This window comes from Sus scrofa, chromosome 2 (assembly GCF_000003025.6).
Source record: "Sus scrofa isolate TJ Tabasco breed Duroc chromosome 2, Sscrofa11.1, whole genome shotgun sequence".
Taxonomy (NCBI): Eukaryota; Metazoa; Chordata; class Mammalia; order Artiodactyla; family Suidae; genus Sus; species Sus scrofa.
In genome coordinates, this window is record NC_010444.4 from 87,016,769 (window position 1) to 87,039,269 (window position 22,501).

Below are 22,501 nucleotides of genomic sequence, written 5' to 3' on the forward strand. Positions count from 1 at the left end.
ACGTCATATGGAAGTTCACAGCCTAGAGGGTGAATCAGAGCCGTAGCTGTCAGCCTATATCACAGCCATGGCAAAGTCAAATCTGAGGGTCTGCAACCTACACTGCAGCTTGCAGCAATGCCTGATCCTTAACCCACTGAGCGAGGCCAGGGATTGAATCCATATTTCATGGATACAATAGTCAATTTTTAACCTGTTGAGCCACAATGGGAACTCCCCAAAACAGCAAAACAAAACATTAATAACAATCTAAAAAAACATGGTGGGGGTAATTTTAAACACATCTGTTTGAGCTATTCATGAAGCTAAGAGGACAACGTCTAAAACAGCAGTAGGTCAATCAAATATGGACAATCAGGTAAGAAATGAAGCCATTTTCATGACTGCAGAGTTTGGCATGGACTACTGTTGACAGAACAAAAAAAAAAGAATCCTTAGAGGAACTTATTTTCAAACTGAGAGTTATAACCAGTGTCTCAAATTCTGTGATATGAAAATATGAATGGGACTACTATCCCATTTCCCTTAAATTTTTTTTTTTTTTTTTTTTTTTTTTTTTTTTGTCTTTTTGCTATTTCTTTGGGCCGCTTCTGCGGCATATGGAGGTTCCCAAGCTAGGGGTCTAATCAGAGCTGTAGCCGCTGGCCTACGCCAGAGCCACAGCAACGCAGGATCCGAGCTGCGTCTGCAACCTACACCACAGCTCACGGCAATGCCGGATCGTTAACCCACTGAGCAAGGGCAGGGACCGAACCCGCAACCTCATGGTTCCTAGTCGGATTCGTTAACCACTGCACCACGACGGGAACTCCCCATTTCCCTTAAATTTTAAATTTGTAGTTAATGTTTATTCTTAAAAACATTTATTGGTTGTCAATCTTATCCTGAATCACTGTTTTATTTATTTAATTACACATTTCTAAAAAGAGAAAGATACATACCTAACTTTATTTTTTGTTGTTGTTTTGTTTTTTAGGGCCACACCCACGGCATATGGAGGCTCCCAGGCTAGGGGTCAAATCAGAGCTGTAGCTGCTGGCCTACACCACAGCCACAGCAACAGGGGATCTGAACCGCATCGTGACCTACACCACAGCTCACGGCAACGCCATATCCTTAACCCACTGAGCGAGGCCAGGGATAGCCTCATGGATGCTAGTCAGATTCATTAATTGCTGAACCACGACGGGAACTCTGAAAGATGTATATCTAACTTAAAACTGAACAGATGCTTTAGAAGTTAGTGTATAACAAGCATTGCACACAAACCTGAAATTCTCGAAGAAGAGTTGATATGTTGGCTTCATTTGCCAAATTTGTCAAAATTTCAAGCTATGGTAGAAAAAAAGAGAAGGTAAACATTTAAAAACACAAATAGAAAGAATGAATTTACTAAATGCCAGGCATTTAATGGAATGGTAATTCTATATATTTTTTAAATCACGCTATTACAAATGTTATGAGGCATTCTACCCTTTAGGTGAACTTTGTCTCTCTACACCTACAAACACGGAATGACTATAGAGTGCTTAAAAAAATAATTACACGAAGGAGAATTCTACATCTTCAACTGTTTGTCCCAATTTAAAATTTATATGTAATTAATCTGAACAACTAAAGGTAGTTTGATTTTTCTTCTATAAATAAAGCCAGAAAACAACTTGCCCTCCATATAATACCTCTGTATTCCAGATACCAATTAATTCTCTTGATTTTGTTTTTCTTCATCCTACTACCCCAATATTTAGACATTTTAATTCTCTCTTCTGGATTTGTAGTTACAAGAAATATGCAAGTAGAAGTCCATCTCAAACAGGCACACTAAACAATTTCAGTTACTACTCATAAAAATATTCAATCAATCTGTAGGAAAGCATGAAAAGAACAGATGGGACAAACAGAAAACGTAACACAAGATGTAGAGATAGACACAATCATATCAATAATGACATTAAAAGTAAATGGTCTAAAAACTCTAATTAAAAGGCACAGACTCTGGGAGTTCTTTATATATTCTGGATACTTGTCATTTTTCAGATATATGTACTAGAAATATCTTCCCCTACATTATGAACGAACTTTTCATTTTATTTTGATGATAACATTTTTTGGTACAGTATTAAAAAACAATCTCAAACATATAGGAAAGGCAAAAAGCAGCAGTCTTTATTTGAATAATTTGAGTCTAGAGTTGTCAACCTCTATCATTTCCAAATACATCTGTGTATATTTCCTACAAACAAGGACATTGTCTTATGGACCACAATACAACCAAGAAAACCAGGAAACTAATACTGATGCATCACATCTATAATCACTTATATTGGAGTCTCAGTAATTATCTCAATAATATATAATAAAAGAATCCAATTCCTTATTATATATTATGTTTAGCTGTCTCTTTAGTCTACTTCAGTCTGAAAGCTTCTCAATCTTTGACTTTCACAACCTTGACACGTTTGAGGATTACAAACCAATTATTCTGTAAATTTATCCTTCAATTTGGCTGTGTCTCAGTGTTTTATTTTTTTCATTTTTATGATTTTTATTTTTTCTGTTACAGCTGATTTACAATGTTCTGTCAATTTCTACTGTACAGCAAAGTGACCCAGTACATATATACATACATTCAGTTTCTCACATTATTCTCCATCATGTTCCATCACAAGTGACTGGATATAGTTCCCTGTGCTATACAGCAAGAAGTCTCAGTGTTTTTAAATTAAACTCAGTTTTCATGTGAATAATCAATCATCCCCATATTTACTGAATAGTCCTCCCTTTCTTCACTGATTTGTAATACATGGATCTGTCTCCATGATTTCTATTCTATTTCACTTATTTTTCTATTGTTTTAATTATTATAACTTTATATCCATGATTACACTTTTTTTTTTTTTTGTCTTTCTGCCCTTTCCAGGGCCACTCCCACGGCATATGGAGGTTCCCAGGCTAGGGGTCTAATCGAAGCTGTAGCGGCTGGCCTACGCCAGAGCCACAGCAATGTGGGATCCAAGCTACGTCTGCAACTCACACCACAGCTCACAGCAACATCAGATCCCTAACCCACTGAGCAAGGCCAGGGATCGAACCGCAACCCCATGGTTCCTAGTTGGGTTCGGATTTGTTAACCATTGAGCCACGACGGGAACTCCATGATCACACTCTATACTGTAGTTATTCACTGAACGCAACACTCTTTCATAATCTCTTGAGTTAGCAAAAAATGTGCCTTTCTCCTATCCTCAACTCCATGACCTCACAATCAACTTACTTACCAACAACAAAAAAATTACAGGGTCACTGCTGAGGTACAGGTTTGATCCCTGGCCCAGTGCTGAGGGTCAAAGATCCAAAGTGGCTGCTGCTGTGGTGTAGGTCACAGCTGTGGCTCAGATTCCAATCCTCGCTTGAAACTTCCACATGGATGGATGCAGCCAAAAAAAAAAAATCAAAAACCTGAAATTTCTAAGTTTCTGCTGTGGCACAATGGGATTGGCAGCATCTCTAGAGCACTGGAATGCATGTTTGTTCCCCAGCCCAGCAGAGTGGGTTAAGGATCAAGCACTGCTGCAACTAGGTCACACATGTGGCTTAGACCTGATCCCTGGCCCCAGGAACTCCATATGCCTTGGAGTAGCCCAAAATAAACAAAAAATTTAACAAAATCATGTTATTCTTTTAAGATCCACTTACACATCATCTTTTCCACATCCTTTCTAAATTTCCCATAGAATTAATCTTATCTTTCTATTTTTCTACAACACCCAATTCAAATCTCTACATCAAATTCAAATCGTCTACTAGATAGTGCTGAAATTATCTAATTACATGTCTGTCTTCTTCACAAACTGAGTTATTCAAGGTGCAGGTAGTATGCCTTAACTTTGTATTATTAGAATGTAGCACAGTAATTAGTATAACAATATAGTTTAAAAAGTATAAAGAAAAATACCTCAATGTATCTATTTTTTTAAAGAACAGATCTACACTTTGTAGATGTCAGGAGTCACAGCAATAGTGTCAAAGTAAACATGCATTAAACTATTCAAAAATAAGAGCATACTTACCTTCAGTATCTTAATCATAGTTGGATCAGTTGACCTGACATAGAAACTCTTCAGATAAGGTTCAAACATACCCTAGATTACAAAAATAAGTAAATAAATACATTTATTATGGTACCAATGTATTTACTTCTATCTTGAATTTTGTGTTCACAATGTACATACCTTTCTTTGAATTGACATAGTTGCTATATTCTGTAGGACAATATACTGAACCTCCCTAAAAATTAAAGGAAGATTTTCACTGGGTATATTTTCCAATGAAATATCTTTAAGTAAACAGTACATTAAAGAAAAAGAATCAGCAATAAGCCTCACATTGACTCTTAAATAGAATATTGAAAAGTCTTTAGTAAATCTTAGATATTTATGTATTTTTTTAAAATACATTTTCCCTATAAACTATCAATAAATTAGGTTTGACACACCATGAGGAAGAATAAAACAAATTTAATAATACTGTATTCCTAACATGTAAAGCCAATATTGTAGCTGCTCTGAATACATGCAAAAAAAGGCATTCTTAGGGCATGGAACAAACATGACCAGGGTGTTAATATAAACTCCTGAATGAAAGGCTCCCCATGTGATGCAATTCTGCCCAGAGTGAAAGACAAGTTTTTAAAAAGCAAAAAAAAAAGTCATTTTATGTCCAAAAATCTAAGAAATGAATGTAAAACTAAATCTGGGATAATGCTTCATGTGACAGATGCATTCCAGATCCTTCTGATAACCTTTGAACCAGCTATAGAAAAGGAAAATTACTGAACTGATGAAATGGAAAGAATGACTATGTATAGAGACAGAGAAACACAAAGGAAATAATATCTGACCAAGGAATGGCAAAAGCAAACTAGAGCTAAAGTTGTCGCACTAAGTTTGAGTTAAGGACAAAAATAAATATTAATCTCTCTTCCCCCAACTCTATTAGCAAAATGATTCAATAGGAAAAATTTTCAATTTAAAATAACTAATTATTGCAAAATATCCAGGGTGTGCTAAATAGCTTGAAACGATGGTATTCTTTTTTTTTTTCTCTCTTTTTTTTAAAACTTTTTAAAAATTTTTTTATTTTGTTATTTTCCCACTGTACAGCAAGGGGGTCAGGTTATCCTTACATGTATACATTACAATTATATTTCTTTCCCCACCCTTTGTTCTGTTGCAACATGAGTATCTAGACAAAGATCTCAATGCTACTCAGCAGGATCTCCTTGTAAATCTATTCTAAGTTGTGTCTGATAAACCCAAGCTCCCGATCCCTCCCAATCCCTCCCCCTCCCATCAGGCAGCCACAAGTCTTTTCTCCAAGTCCATGATGAACAATGGTATTCTTAATTAAACAAAACAAATGGCAAAAATTTGATTTAACTTTGAAAGCACATATCACAGGAACTAAGTTTTCTGAATTGTTGATGTGAACTGCTGAATTATAGAGAGGTAAAATTAAAGAGAAAAGTATTCTATTTATCTATCCGTCTATTTACCCACACACCCAAAGGAAATGAAAAGAGTACACATTTCTTAAAATAAGTAGCTATTAAGAATATAACTATCTTCTTAAATAGAGTGAACTATAGTAATTAAATATTGTAACTTTATAGGAAGCAGCAATTTTGTCATAAACAACATAATTCAGGATATGTATTCCTTTACATAAAGTTATATATAATTACATTAAGCCAATCTGATAATACATTAAAATAGTTTTTCAGTGATTGCAGATTTAACAGAAATCCCAATCATTATTCTTATCACACCCAGAAATATCAAACACCAACATAAGGCTACTGGTAACAGCATATGCTACAAGCCAAAAAAATATTTTCAATTTCTTTGGGTTTGAGGTTTTAAAATCTTCAATAGTTATCATTAACGTTGAGATGATATTATGAAAGCTTTTATAATGATCACCTTGAGAAATCTCATTGATAAAATACAGTCAGAGCCATGTGGTAAATGCCTGAAAGACATATTTTATTTGTTCAAATATTACTTTTGAAGTATTACAGAAGAAAACACAGGAATAAAATCATGTCCTACCTATTGCTACGAAGTAAACGCACCAGTGGTTTAGAAATAATGCCCACTTCAGATTTTGGTGCTATATGCCAATACAGCTGAGCAACTGCCATTACCACCTAAAAGATAAAAGCATGAAAACAATGAGAATTATGAACACTGTTTCATATTACAGTTTCAAAGTATATTCTTATATATTATTTCCTTTAACTCTTACAGAATTCTTCTGAAATAAGGTGAGTATGCTGTTATCCTTTGTCGCAGGTTGAACAGTGTTCCCTTAAGAAGTCATGTCTTTCCTCGGAATGTGACCTTATTTGGAAAGAAAGCCTTTGCAAATGTTATTACGGTAATGACTAAGATGAGATCATACTTGATTAGGGTGGGCTCTAAATCCAACGTGAGTGTCCTTAAAAGAGACAGAAAAGGACACACAGAGACACGGAGAAGAAGGCAATATGAAGATGGAAGCAGAGATTGCAGGGCGGCCTAGAAGTCAAGGAATGCCAAAGACAGCTGACAACTACCAGAAGCTAGTTTCTCCTTCAGAGCCTCCAGAAAGAACCAACCCCAATGACGCTCCGATTTTTTTTTTTTTTTTAATTTCTGGCCTCCTGAAATGTGAGCAAATAAATTTCTATTGTTTTCACCTACCCAGTGTTTGATAAATTTCTTATGGCAGCTCTAGGAAACCCATACATCCTCAGAAAAGAAAATGGATGTTAAATGAATTCCTAGAGGTCTGACAGCCAGTATAGGACAACGTGTGACACACTCCAAATCCCATACACTTCCTAGTCCTGCTATTGCACTGAGGGGGAATTTTTTGATTAATTTATTAATTAATTAATATTTTTATTATAGTTGATTTACAATGTTCTGTCACTTTCTGCTGTACAGCAAAGTGACCCAGTTACAGATGTGTGTGTGTGTGTCTATGTATGTATATATTCTTTTTCTCATTATCTAAAATTAAGCATGTCTTTCCAAGCGAAGGCAGATGCTTAAGGGCAACAGTCATAAGTAGGTTAAACTTTTCAAAAAGTACATTTAAGTTAAAACAATTTCTCTACAACAGCAACTTTTGAAATGATCCTATTTTTCAAAAGGCAGAATCTTAGTTTAAAGCCATCAAAGGGTAATCACAATGTCTCTGTCATAAAATGCAAGAGCACTATATTTCCCCTACACAGCTCTACACTTAGATCCAGACATCAAACTTCCCGACTTCCCACTTACTGAAAGCATCCGGTTCAATGTGTGACAACTGCAGAGAGAGAACTCCAGAAGTTACATCCTCCTGTCTTTGGTTAGGAAGGTATATTAACACTACTTTACTTCTGCTTGGACTATAACTTCTGACAAACATACGACAGGAATTTTATACATGCCTAAAGAGTACTAAGAACCTAAGGTTGCTGCAAGTGAAAAAGTTTCTTCTAAAACTAAGAAATATTTTTTTAAAATAGAGTTTACAGGATCCTAAATTTACTGCTGTTTGGCATTTTCTTGCTTTTTTTTTTTTTTTTTTTTTTTTTTAACAAGACTGATTTATAGCTTTCGGACATTACTTGGAAACTTGAGAAGTTTGAGGATATCTTATTCTTTTCACTTGTGATCTACACATAGACTTAAACTAAAGAATAAACTCTATGGAATTTAGCATCTTATTAAGAAAAACTCATTTAATGACTGATTTATTCTATAAGTAGGTGATAGACACTTTTTAAAATATTAAATCATATAGCTGGCTAATAAGCACTAGTATATGATAAAAAATGTTGAAGTTTAATAAATTGTACTTTCTATATATGTCAATGTTAAGATTCTAGATTCCACTTAGTATGTCATCTGTTCTAATATGTTAATTAGGGCATTTCCAAACCCAAAAGGGCTAAATGATCTTCTTTTCCCCAAATATTTAAAAGTCTAACACTTTAAAGTCTCTTAAATACCCCAAATTTGAAATTTATATTCTAATTTGTAAAAGCCATTAAGGAAGCTTCCATAACTTCAAAATCTAAACCACTAAAAATATACAAACTCATAGACTCTCAACAATTACATTATGTATGTTCATAATAAAGTATATCCTTATAAGCATTTTTCTATTCCTAACCATTCATACCACTATCAGCTTCTCTAGACCGTCAGAAGAGCCTCTCAACATTGTTTTCAGAATTTCTTATCTCCAATTCAATCTACACGGCACTACAAAGTTTCCTGAAACAAATTCTCCAAGTTTCTCTTGTAAGTTAGGAGTCAAAGGCTAAAACAAATAAAATCTATTCACAATCCTTCAGAAGTCAACCTTTATGTATATTTAGTAGCACTAAACAAGCAGGATACCAAAATGTAATGGAACAAAAAATAAAATACCTCTACTTGGTACACAAATAAGTAAGGAACCAAAACACAGTGGAAGAAAAAACACAAACTACCTCTATTTGTTTCACTATTCAAGAACATTTTTGATCAGTTAAGTATCTGCATTGTAAAACCAGTTTATAAGATGAAGTTTAAAATTAACAGTGAGTTGATTATAAAGTAGAGTTTTAGGTGGCAAGCTACAGCTATTTAAGTACCATCTGGCCAAGACAGGGCACATTAAAAGACAGGCATATTTTACATTAATAAAATATTTGTTACTACTGTGCATGGGTACTTAATCATGATTAGAGATTAAATCACTAGGTATAAGATAAAAACTTCTGCTAATTCTTAAGATACATATACAAAGCTCTAAGCACTAAATTATTAAGCAAACAAAGTAGTTCAAGGGAAATTCTACTTTTTAAAGTTTTTACTAATTGAACAATTTATTAAGAAATTTTTTTTAATTAAAGAAGTTTAAGAAAATTTTTAACCTGAATCCATTGAGACTTTAGAAAAGGAACCAACCAGATAAACCCAGAGGAACATTCTGCAAGACTTGAGAGGTTTATAAAATGTAACAACCAGATGCCATGCTGCATAACTGGTATAGATGAACCACTTGTAAAAGAATTTAAGATAAATTGGTATTAAATGAGATGAAATTTTACTGAAACAGAAATAGAGAACTGTCTAGAAAAAAAAATAGGTTAAAAATACTATATGTAGTATGATTTTTATCTTGGTTTAAAAAATATATATGTACAGACATACACCCATGAAATATATATACAAAGAAAAAATCTGGGAAAAATTGGATTAAGATATTATAATAGTGATTTCTGAGTGATGGGTTATAATGTTTTAATTTTATTTAGTTTTGCTAGTATGTATTTTTCTATTGTGCACATGTAGTCTTCTAATATATAAAAGGTTACTTAAAAATTAATTATTCCTACCAGTTAAAAAGCTGTAAAACAAAACAAAAAAATCTTAGGACCCAAATAAAATTGATTTTTAATTACTCCTACCAGGTAAAAATGACCATATAAGAAGAATTAGGTTAGGTGCTTTTGTTGAGTGTTGGTCTCTTCAAAACTCTTCTCAGGTAAGTACAAATATTCTGAACTGATATGAGATTAAATACTCACAACCACAATCCAGTAATAGAGAAATACATACAGTCCTCCAATCAACTGGGAAACAGCCTGAGCTCATAATTTAGGAGTCCAATGAACAAAAGCACAAAAAAGTAGATGAAGTCCAGTAGGCATACAGCTATCAAACCAAGTGTTCCTATCAAAATCTGATTTTTACTATACAAACAAACAAATGCTCCATAGCACTCTCAAAAATAAAGACTTGTTTACTGGACTTATATAATTTTAGCCACTGTTTTCAAAGATCTACGAATGAGTTCTTACAATGGTTTCAACATACCGCTGCATTCCTGCTCTGAAGCAAAGGCTTTGTATTCCGAATTAAAAGTCTATGGTCTGGATCCATAGTATAAGCCTTCTTCCTTTTATCACTCTTTTCCTTCTGTTCCTCATCAGAATCATAGAAATCCTTTTCATTGTCCTCTAGACCATCATCCTACAGGAAAGAATCCAATTCCAAGATTAGTTTAAGACTAAGAACAGTCTAAATAGTACACAAAGATAACTTAAAAAAAAAGAAGCTACAATAATAATAGTATTTTACTGTAGAATACCACTGTTGAGGCAATTTGAAAATATTATGTTACCTATATGGAAAACAGACCTCCCCTTTTCTCATAATTTGTAATGCAATAACTGTCCTTTGGTGCTACAGATAATACTTTCTGCTACATAGTAAACCTCTGAAAATATTAAATTATCATAGAAATACCCACAGCTGCTCAAAGGGAAAACTTGATCATTAAAGTCTAACAAAGTCTATGATATGAGACCACCCAAAACCTGAAAACTGTTTCCATGAATTATCAGTCACTCTGTAACTATAGCAAAGAATTAGAACACAGAATTGTTTGAACTGCAATACACATAAAAGAAATCATTAATAAAGTTTGACAGGTAAAAGCTAGTAATTAAGTAGGTCCCCCTGTTGTTATTCAGTTTGAGATTTATGTATATCCCTGAGAGGTGATTCTAGGTTTCTGTTTTGCACTTTTCATTTGAATTCTTTATTATTTCAGTCAATATTATCAACCTGTAGGCACTGAGTCCTAACAATAAATAAAAAGCACACAAAGACAATGATATCTCCGTGGATCCAATGTAACTACTTTTAGAGGTAATTTCTGTTATCAAGTACCTGAAACATAATTTCTTCTGGGAGAATGGAACAGACATTCTTTTCCATATTCCTCTCACTAAGTACAATTAGAAATCCAAGACATCATATATAAAACAAATATATAGAAGGAAAGGTGGAGAGAAGAAGACTGGATAGGGACCTCAAGACCCAAAGAATACACAACACTGAGTTCCTTGGATTTTTGTTTTTACCTCCTATCAAATACCTGGTAGAAGAAAGCTAGTAACCCAGAAACACCAAGAACACATAAAATAAAACCCTCCAAAACCCTGTGCTCTATAGCCAAAGGACCAAGAAAGGGAACATCGAGGAGGACAGAAAACTTTCAGAAAATAATTGCTCTAGTGCAGCCAGCACTAGAGAAAAACAAAAAACAAACAAACAAAAAAAAACAACACAGCTCTGCCCTCATCTCCACCAGCAAAGGCTGACACGGAGAACCTAGACTTCCAACCCCACCCTGGTCCAGGCTGTAATCAGAACACAAACTTTCCTACTGGGGTGGTACTGAAAAAGGCCAAGATGGGTCTGAGACATTAATTCCCACCAGAAGATAATGAGGCACCTCTCTGGTGGGGAAACCAAGTGGGGAGCTTGGGCATCCAAGCTCACTTATCCATAACGAGGTGACTTTATCCCTCCCCACGGGACTAGTGTAAGAGGATGCTTAGTGGACACTCTGTTCAGCACATGGAGCACCACCAGCCAGTGGTAACAAAGACACACCACTCTGGTGTTAGTGGAAGACACATGTGGAACAGTAATGAGGCACTTTCATCCCTCCCAGCCAGAAAACTATTAGGGGAGTAAAGTGGGGAGCCAGATCCCACATTTAGCCATAGTGACAATAAGCACCATCTCCCCAAGGTGTCAATGGAGGCTGAGTGGGAAACCTGGATTTCTACCTGGACTGAGCAGTAATGAGACGGCAGCATGCACCCCACCTTTCTCTGCTGGAATGGTATTGAACAAACACAGCCAAGACTGAAGGTTTTAATAAGATCCATAATCTTACAATACCCAAAATGCCTAGGTTTCAATAAAAAAATCACTTATAATTCCAAGAGCCAGGAAGATCCCAAACTGAATGAAAAAAGATAACCAGTAGATGCCAATACCAAGAAGATAGGGATATTAGAGTTGCCTGATAAAGATTTTTAGAGTAACCATCTTAAAAATTCTTCAATGAGCAACTAGGAACATTCTTAATACAAATGAAAATGAGGAGGTCATAACAAAAAGTTGTAAAATCTAAACAAAGAAATAGATGATATAAACAAAGACCAAATACGGAGTTCCCGTTGTGGCTCAGTGGTTAACAAATCCGACTAGCAACCATGAGGTTGTGGGTTCAATCCCTGGCCTTGCTCAGTGGGTTAAGGATCTGGCACTGCCATGAGCTGTGGTGTAGGTTGCAGATGCGGCTTGGATCCTGCGTTGCTGTGGCTGTGGTGTAGGCTGGCAGCTAGAGCTCCAATCTGACCCCTAGCCTGGGAACCTCCATATGCCGGCACTGCGGCCCTAGAAAAGACAAAACAAACAAACAAACAAACAAAAAAACAAATAGAAAGGTTACAGCTGAAAAACAAAGGAACCAAAACTAAACAATGAATGGGATCAAAAGTAGAACTGAGAGGACCAAGAAAACCATCAGTGAATTAGAACAAAGAACAACAGAAATTATCCAATCTGAACAAAACGGAAACAGACTGAGGAAAAATGAGAAAAGAAAAGAAAAGAAAACAAAACAAAACAAAAACCTCAGGGACCAGTGGAACTATAACAAAGCAGCTAAAATTTCCTATCATCTGGATCCTAACAAAGAGAAGAGAAAGAAGGTGGGCCTAAAAGAATACTCTAAGAAATAATCGTTGAAAAATTCCTAAATTTGGCAAAAGACATAAAACTATAGATTGAATAAGCAAAGTAAATCCTAAACACAACCAATCCAATGAAATTCATAACAAGACATATTTAAGTCAAAATTCTGAAAACTAAAGACAAAGAAGAAAACCTGGAAGGCAGCATGACAGAAACAACACTTGAGAGGATGAAGTCCTGGATCCAGGCAGAACACAAGGATAAAAATGTAGGATACATTGAAGGGTACTTAGAATTTGAAATGGACAGGATACAGTGACTGACGGTGAAGAATGAGATAGGGCACTCAAAAGAGATGCCCCCACTGCAAGCTTGAAAGACCAAGCAGATGATGATGCTACCAGGTAGCATAACCTTGTCCAGGAGTATTTCTCTTTTCCAAGGCTGCTTGCTATACAAACATCCTTAAAGACAGTCCAGACAGGAATTCCTGCTGTGCTGCAGTGACTAGGAATCCAACTGCAGCACTTTTGGGTCCTTCTGGAGGCTCAGGTTCAATCCAGGACGGGATCAGTGGGTTAAAGGATCCAGCATCACCACAACTGTGGCTCAGATTCAATGCCTGGCCTGGGAACTTCCATTTGCCATGGATGAAATCATTCACCATCTTTTAAATGAATAAAAAATAAATAAAAGCATTAAAAGAGAAAAAGTCCTGAACAAAACCTATCAATCCCTTTACACGGAAGAGCAAGAAAAATGAGAGAAACACATGAGAATCATCTGCTAATAGTTTCTTTTACTCAAGACTGATGTGCCCTTATTCTTCAAAGTGAACCTTCTTTCTATAATTAACCAATTACCTCAAGCAAAAGAAAACTTACAATTTGTGATCTCTAATCATTTTTCCTTCAACATGGCAAAACATAAAAAAAAAAAAAAAAAAAAAGCCAGGCACAGAGTTCTTAGACTTGATACCAAAAGCACAGTTCACAAAAGAGAACAATGATAAACTGAAAAACGCTCTTAAGAGGAAAAATAAAAAAACAAATAAACAACTGGCAGAAAATAAACACAACTACATATGAAACAAGGGGCTAATGTCTAGAATATAAAAATTACTCCCTAAATTCCACAGTTTAAAAAAAAAAATCTAATCAAGTGAATTTAAAAACAAACAAAAGATATTGCTAGACTGAACTGTTTCTCCCCTAAAATTCACATAATGAAGTCTCAATGTGAGCATATGCCAAAATAAGGACTTTAAGGTCAAATGAGATTATACTGATGGGACCCTAACCCAATAGTACCGGTATCCTTATATGAAAAGAGAAGCATATGAGAATACAGCAAATAGGCAGCCACCTGCAGGCCAGAGAGTAACCTCAGGAGAAGTCAAACTTGCTAACAACTTCATCTTGGATTTTTAGCATCCTGGAAGAACTGTAACCAGTGTGGGATTTTGTTATGACAGCCCCAGCAAACTAATACAAATTTTGGTAACAAGAAGTAGGGTGCAAATACACAAATACTTAAGTAACACAAATACTTAAGTAACAAATACTTAAAAAACTGTGGAAGTGGCTTTAGAACTGGGTCACTAAAAGAAGATGAACATTTCTGAAGTGCATGTTTTTATCAAGTGAATTGCCTTGAAGAGACTATTGGTAGGAATACAGAAATCAGAGGTAAATACAGACTCTGATAAGATATTAGAAGGAAATGAGAAACATGTTACTAGAAACAGGAGAAAAGGCATTCCTTGTCATAAAGTGGCAACTTGGCTAAGCCGTGTTCTAGTATTTAGTGGAAAGTGGAAGTTAAATGTGATGAACTTGAAGGAGATTTCTAAGCAAAATGTGGGAGGTACAGCCTGTTTTCTCCTTGTTACCTTCAATAAAATCGGAAAGAAAGAAAAATTGACAGAATTTAAGCAAAAGAGAAACAGAACTCAAAGATTTGGAAAGTGCTCTGTCTATCCATTGCAAAAAATCAAGAAAGCATCTTCAGGAGAGAATATCAACCATGTGGCTGGAAAATAACACTTGATAATGAGATCGTGGGTCCCATTTGTGGACTCAGACATCTAGCTGAAGCCAGGAACAGAGATGGCATTATACCAGCAGGGACACTGCCAGTTAGGACTTTAGGACTAAAGAAGAGAGATGGATCAAAACGATGGAAGCCTGTCAGACTTTTAAGATTAAACAGGACAGGATGATGTGAGGGGACAGAGAGAAGGCAGTCATCTGTAAGACAAGGAAAGCGGTCTCAGGAGAAACCACACCTGCCAGCACCTTTATTTTGGAGTCCCAGCCTCTAGAATGGGGAGAAATAAAGTCTTGTAGATCAAGCCACCCAGAATGTGGTATTTAGTTATGACAGCACTAGCAAACTAATACAGACTAATACAATAAGCAATTATTGAAGGAGAAGATACACAAATGGCAAATAAAACACATGAAAAGATAATTTCATTAGTTAATAGAGAAATGTAAATTAAAACCAAAGCCAGGTGGTTTCGTTATGGCATACTTATCAGAAAGGCTCTCATCTAAAATTAAATCTAAAAATAGTGAAAACAGGAGTTCCCACTATTGTGCAATGGGTTAAGAATCTGAGTGCAGTGGCTCAGGTCACTGCAGAGGCACCAGTTTAATCCCCAGATTGGCACAGTTAAAGAATCCAGCGTTGCCACAGCTGAAACTTGAATTCAATCCCTGGCCCTGGAACTACCATATGCCGCAGGTGTGGCCATAAAAAACTTGTAAATAAATTTAAAAAAATAGTGACAATACCAAATGACTGAGGACGCCTAGGAAATGGATCACTCATATACTGGTGGTGAATGTAAAAGGTCACGGTCACTCTGGCAGGTTGGCAGTCTCTTACAGGACTAAACCTATAATTACTACACAAACCAGTAATTGCCCCCTTGGGAGTTTACCCCTGGGAAATAAAAATAAATTCTCTTACAAAGATCTGTAAACATAGCAGCTTTATTCCTGCTAGCCAAAATGGAAACACCACAAACGTCTTTCAATGGACAAAGGGTTGAACAACTGGATAAACAAATGGTTAAACATCCATGCCATGGAATACCACTCAGAAATAAAAAGAAACAAACTACTGATACATACAACTCCGATTAATCTCCAGAGAATTATGCTAAGTCACAGTGAGAAAAATTAATCCTAAAAGGTTACATACTGTATGATTCCATTTATACAGCATTTCTGAAATGACAAAATTATAGAGATGAAGAAGCAATCAGTAGTTGCTGGGGTTAAGGGTGAGCAGGGTTAAGGAAGGGAAAAGTAAGGGGATTTAGCTATAAAATGGTAACATGAATGAAATGTTCTGAATCTTGACTGTATCAATATCAATACCCTAATTGTAAGACCTTCTATAGTTTTGCAAGATGTCACCACTGAGGGAAAGTGAAGAGTTACACCAGTTCTCTCTCTAATATTTCTTACAACTACACATGAATCTACAGTTACCTTAAAATAGAAAGTTTAATTAAATACAATTAAGGAGAAAAAAGATCAGTAAATGACTTAAAAGTAATTTGCATGTATTTATTGTTATAACAATAAAAAAATTATAACAACTAAATTGTTATAGGTTAACATCACTTAATGAATTACGTTTTCATTGCTAAGTACTTATCATCTTTACTTAAATATCACTGAAAACACTTTTCATCAAAACTATGACCTTTAGGTTTTTTAGAAGTAGCATAATATTTTCTGTGTTTTTTAAATCCACAATCAAAAATCTTAAATTCTCCAAACAGAAGAAATTCACCAAATTTATACTCTTTGAAAACAAAAGGCATTTTTAAAAGTAATACCCACTTTATTTATTTTTATTTTTTGTCTTTTTAGGGGCACATATGGAAGTTCCCAGGCTAGAGGTCGAAGGGGACCTATAGCTGCCAGCCTATAGCACAGCCACAGCAACTCCAGATCCAAGCCGAGTCTGCGGTCTATACCACAGCTCATGGCAACACTGGATTCTTAACCCACTCAGCAAGGCCAGGAATCGAACCCGTGTCCTCATGCATACTAGCTGGGTCCATTACCGGTGAACCACAACGGGAACACCCGTAATACCTACTGTAATACATAAACTAGAAATTATAACATTATCACCTTACCTCGAATATACGATTCATAACAAATTACTTGTCGCAGTGATTTAAAAGAAAAAAGGCTAATTGAGAAATACTTTTATACCAGGGCCAGCATGTCTGCTTCTTTAAGGAGCTTCAGACCAAACTGGTTTATTACATGAATTAAAAAAGCAATAAATGATACACAAATAATCTCATTCTCTAAAGCGTAAGCACTCACCTATACTCTTTAGTGAATATTAATCAAATAAACATTCAAAATCTACCTAAAACTGATATACAGTGAAACTGTTAACACAGCAGTATAATAAGCAAATAAAATCTTCAAATGCACATAATGCTGCTTTCAGTAGCATTTATTTGTTCCAGTTCTCCCTCAGTATTAATATTTTATTAAAGTTCAATTATATTAGTTTTAATAAATGATATCTGTATTGCTTACTTTCCTGTAAAAGTATTTAGGATTATGGTAGTAATTTCGGTAAAAAGATTACAAAAGGGAGGTGTTCCTGTTGTGGCTCAGTGGAAAAGAATCTGACCAGCATCCATGAGGACACATGTTTGATCCCTGGCCTTGCTCAGAGGGTTAAGGATCTGGCATTGTTATGAGCTGTGGTGTAGGTCGCAGACACGGCTCAGATCTGGCAGTGTTGTGGCTGTGGTGTAGGCCAGAGGCTATATAGCTCCAATTCAACTCTTAGCCTGGGAACCTCCATATGCCACAGGTGTAGCTCTAAAAAGACAAAAAAAAAATTGCAAAACACTTTTTTTCCTTTCATTAGTATCTTTCTCATATCCAAAGATCTTAACAAAGATGTTAGGTAGAACTACAAACTCTTCATAATCTTCTATTAAAGATTTGTAAATTAATTCTTTAACATATAACATTAAATAAATTAGAGTAATTTACCAAAATGAAAGGGATTCTTTGAAATAGTACAATGTTTTAACAACAAAATTATTGAATAACAAACATGAAGAACATATTGCTTAATACCAAAAACAGTTACTGATAACAATTATTACTTGAAAACAATATCCCTTCTAAGGAACCTTTCTCTTAACGCTTTTAACGAAATTTCAATTTGGTTCTAATGCTATGAGAACACCATTGCCTAGCTTTTTAGATCTGACTCTAATTACTAACTCTATGTATGTCCCAACAGCATAATTCTCTTAAGTTTGCACTAAAAGGAAAAAAATTGATAAATGAATGGTTAATGTTTTTAGGAGATTAATGAAATGAGCAAGATGAGGCTTCCATATAGGATGGGGGCCAATCTTCTCTAACTTTGTATCTCAATCAGTGTCCCTGCTAGTTGTTCTCTCAGGTTTTCAACCCATCAGAACAGACAGCCCCAAAAGAACAAAAGCTAGACGCGCACAATCAGAAAAGGCATACCAGAGGTTCAGTACCAGGGCTGCCTCCATGACCATGTTAAAAAACTTGACCTCTCTTTATCTTAATTTACTCAACTGTAAAAGGGAATAAAAGTAGTATCTATGGAGTTCCTATCATGGCTCAAGATAACAAACCCAAGTAGTATCCATGAGGGCATGGGTTTGATCCCTGGCCTCGCTAAGAGGGTTAAGGATCTGGCATTGCAGTGGCTGTGGCATAGGCCTGCAGTTGTAGCTCTGATTCAACCCCTAGCCTGGGAACCTCCGTATGCTGTGGGTGCAGCCCTAAAAAGACCAACAACAACAACAAAAAAAAGTAGTATTTATATCATGAAAATATTTATAAAGATTTGTTAGTTTAGTGAATGTTATCAGTACTTGGTGCCTAATGAATTTTAAACACTCAAATAGTAGCTATTACCATTGCTTTTATTATTAAAATTTCTTCCTTCTAGAAACCATTTAATAGAAACTATTACTTCACCTTAAATCACATAGCCCTATATGTCAAATAGAAAGTAAAGTTTTCCTCTAAAATTATCTCTCAGGAAAGGAACTGCCTCATATTTGAGAATTAACAAATATATCATGAGGCTTTTGTACGACTGTTTCATTCTGAACCATACACTGTTTGGGGAAGTCATTACAATGAAAGAACTTAAATCGATGCTAATAATAGATACTTAAAAGATGTTGCAAACTCTACGACAAAATGTCATTAAAAATAAGACTTGAAAGATTTCTTTTTAAAAACAGGTAGTACAGGAGGATTATAGAATTCTGCTTCTAGTAAGAGGCAATTTGGAATAACTGTTATAGTGAGTTAGGGAAGAAAAATAAAACCTATCTGTTTGAAGGCACTGAAAAGCTAAAAGAACAGTGATGAATTATATAGGCAAGACCCAGAATAAGCAGTAAACCTAGAAATCTGACTTGACACTTAGAACTGCTTTCCCCCCAAAAGCATGTGTTATTACCTAACAAAAAGCCAAGAGGCCTAAGAACATTTAGCAGATTCACAAAAATATAGAAACAAAAATTGGAGGTCAGGATCCACCAAAAAGCAAAATTCCTACTAACTGTTCTTAGTCTTTGGTTTAAAAACCTGAGAGGCTACACCCTAAGGAATAAAAATGATAAAATTAAAGCCCACTTTTTAATCATCTCAATCTATAATTGAGGTGATTAAGTGAACTCAGATTGGAGATACCCTTACCTAGCAATATTCCACAAGCAAAGCAAAATCCTTCATCCAAAGCTTCAAACTACTTCAGCATGTCTTCATAAAGGAAGGAAGGAAGGGAGGGAGGAAAGAAGGGAAGAAAGAAAAAGTAGTCACAAAGCATCGGGATATCGTTTTCATTTGGGAGGGAAAGCAGGCTATTTAATGGAAGGTGTTGCAGGAAGGGCTTCTGAAGTATACTTTCTCTTTCTTAATATAAGTCCTTCTACATAGGTGTATTCAGTTTGTGCAAATTCATGAAGCCATTTGCTTCTGACACATGTACAGTATTGATTTCTACTTTAACAAAATTTTTAAAAATGTGCAGGTAAGAGAAAAGATGATGTAAATATAAATGATGTAAATAATGATGTAAATATAAATTTAAAAAAATAAGACAATAAAAAGAGAAGCTTAAAAATGAGGATATCATTCAAGACTTTAAAATGGACTACAGGAGTTCCTGTCATGGCTCAGTGGAAATTAATTTGACTAGTATCCATGCAGGTTCAATCCCTGACCTCACTCAGCAATTGAGGATTTGGGGTTGGCGTAAGCTGTGGTATAGGTTGCAGGAGTGGCTTGGATCTGGCATTGCTGTGGCTGTGGCTGTGGCTGTGGCTGGCAGCTACTTCAATTCGACCCCTGGCCTGGGAACCTCCATATGCCAAAGGCACAGCCCTAAAAAGACAGGGGGAAAAAAAGAATAAAATGGACTGTAAAATAGCTACAGGTAGTATGTTCAAGTAATTAAGAGATAAGACCAAACTTTTAGGCAAGGATTTCAACATCATATTATTTTTACAGAAAAATCAGAATCACTTTCTTATGTCATTTTGATATACAGTGCTATAATTTCAGCAACTGCTTGGAAAAATTTGTACTCTCTCAGAGACAATAGCCCAGATAATCAAAGACACTGAGGACTTAATAAAGCTTAATAAAACACACATCCATTCTTTTTAAGATTCTTTTCCCATAATGATTATCACAGAATACTGAGTAGAGTTCCCTATACTATACAGCAGGTCTCCATTGGCCAACCAGTCCATATAGCACAGTGTGCATGTGCCAACAAAGATACACCACCAAAGGCACAATCCATGAACAAAATAACTGATAAGCTGGACTTCACTAAAATAAAAAATGTCTGCTCTGCAAAAGATGTCAAGACAAAGATAAACCACAGACTTGGAGAAACATTTAGAAAAGGTACATATGAAAAAGGGCTATTATCCAAAATATACAAAGAGCTCTTAAAACTGTACAATGAAAAGCAAATTGCTTGATTTAAAATGGGCAAATGACCAAAGAAGATACAAAGATGCCAAATAAGCATATGAAAAGATGTTCAACATCATATGTAATTAGGGAAGTGCAAAGTAATAACAATGAAATGCAACTACACACCTATTAGAATGGCTCAAATCTAAAACAATGACAACACCAAATGCTGGCAAGAATGTGGAGCAAAAGAAACTCTTAGTCATTGCCAGTGGGGATGCAAAACCGTACAGCCACTATAAAAGACAATTTGGCAGCTTCTAACAAAACCAAATATACTTTTACATCACAGTCCTTGGTTTATACCTAAATCAGTCCACACAAAAGCTGCACAAGGTTTATAGCAGCTTTTTTCATAATTGCCAATTTCTGGAGACAAACAAGATATCCACCAATAGGTGAATGGATGAATAAACTGTGGTATATCTAGACAATGGAATATTATTCAATGCTAAAAAGAAATGAGCTTTAGAGCCATGAAAAGACATGGAGCATCCTAAAATGCATATTACTAAGCCAAAGAAGCCAACCTAGAAGGCTATATAGCATATGATTCCAACCAAATACTCCAGGAAATCAAAACTATGGAACGAGTTTAAAGACTGACTAGTGATTGTCAGGGTTTGTGGGAGAGAAAGGAATGAACAGGCCAAGCAAAGTGGATTTTTTTAGGGCAGTGAAACTATTTTGAAGATATTGCAATGGTGGAGTCACGTCATTATATATTCGTCAAAACCCAGAGAACGTACAAAACCAAGAGCAAACCCTAATGTAAACTATGGACTTGAGGTGACAGTGCTATATTAATACATGCTCATCAAGTGTAATAAACACACTACTGTGGTGAAGGATGGTAACAGTCAAGGAGGTGGGGCAGGGGCAGGGAGTATATGAGAAATCCCTGCATTTTCCACTCTATTTTGTTATGAACCTAAACTGCTCCAAGACAATTTTTAAAAACAAATTTTCAAAAAGAACCAAAGAGTTTAAGACATCTGAAACTATCTCACATGAAACAAAATTTCCCTCTACTCATGTGTACTGACCACTCCCGATGCTAATATAAAAACATCAGAATAAAATTAGCTTTTCACTTTGCTCTAAAACATTCACTTACTGGAGAGAGAAGTGTTGTTACATTAACTATAAGCTTTATGAAGTCCAAAAAAATTACCTTGTACACCATAAAACATATTTTGGAAAGGCGTAGTTTATAACTCTTTCAAATACTATTATATAGACTCATGGGACAAAGAACGTATGAAATCATACTTAAGTAGTACTACTCTCTATATAGATGGTTTCTGAAGCTCCAAACACAAATGTTCACAAAAACTATTAAGTCAGTGTTTGAACCCACAATTCTGGAGTCTAAGGATGATCTTTGCTTTTTAGGGATTTGAGAACATAGAGAAAGTTTATATTAGTTATCAATAAACTCAGATTAAAAGTGGTGGAGTCAAGAGTTCCTCAAGAATCATAATTCTTCATCCTGCCACTTCTCCCTTTTATTATCTTGGCATTTGTAGTCGTCAAGAAAGAGTCACTGAACATATCTGCCTGCCTTCTGGATTCCAAGAGCGCCTGGAGGGCAATAGCACCAACTTAAGATTTGTACCAGGGTAACACAATGTCTGCAGTCTGCTGGGGACACAGACCACAATATTATGCTTAAAAGCTACATGGGGGGGGAAAACATCATGGCACTGTCACGCCATCTAAGGTACTCTTATTAGCAAACTTGGGCTATCACAGACTGGGTGGCTTAAACGACAGACATTTATTTTTTGCAGTTTTGGAAGCTGAGTGCTCCAAAATCAAGGTATTAGCAGACTCGGTTCCTGGTGAGAACTCACCTGCTAGCCTACAGAT

At 35.5% G+C, this 22,501-nt stretch overlaps 1 protein-coding gene across 2 annotated transcripts in view; it reads right to left on the reverse strand.

The window, feature by feature from the left end:
- The window catches only part of AP3B1 (adaptor related protein complex 3 beta 1 subunit), a 266,801-nt gene that overhangs the window by 140,847 nt on the left and 103,453 nt on the right, over window positions 1-22,501 (reverse strand). For both annotated transcript variants that reach the window (XM_021076471.1, NM_001098585.1), the window contains 5 exon segments: window positions 9,903-10,058; window positions 6,111-6,208; window positions 4,233-4,287; window positions 4,071-4,142; window positions 1,270-1,332 (listed from right to left, as the gene is read on the reverse strand). In XM_021076471.1, coding sequence (XP_020932130.1) covers window positions 1,270-1,332; window positions 4,071-4,142; window positions 4,233-4,287; window positions 6,111-6,208; window positions 9,903-10,058 — 444 coding nt within the window.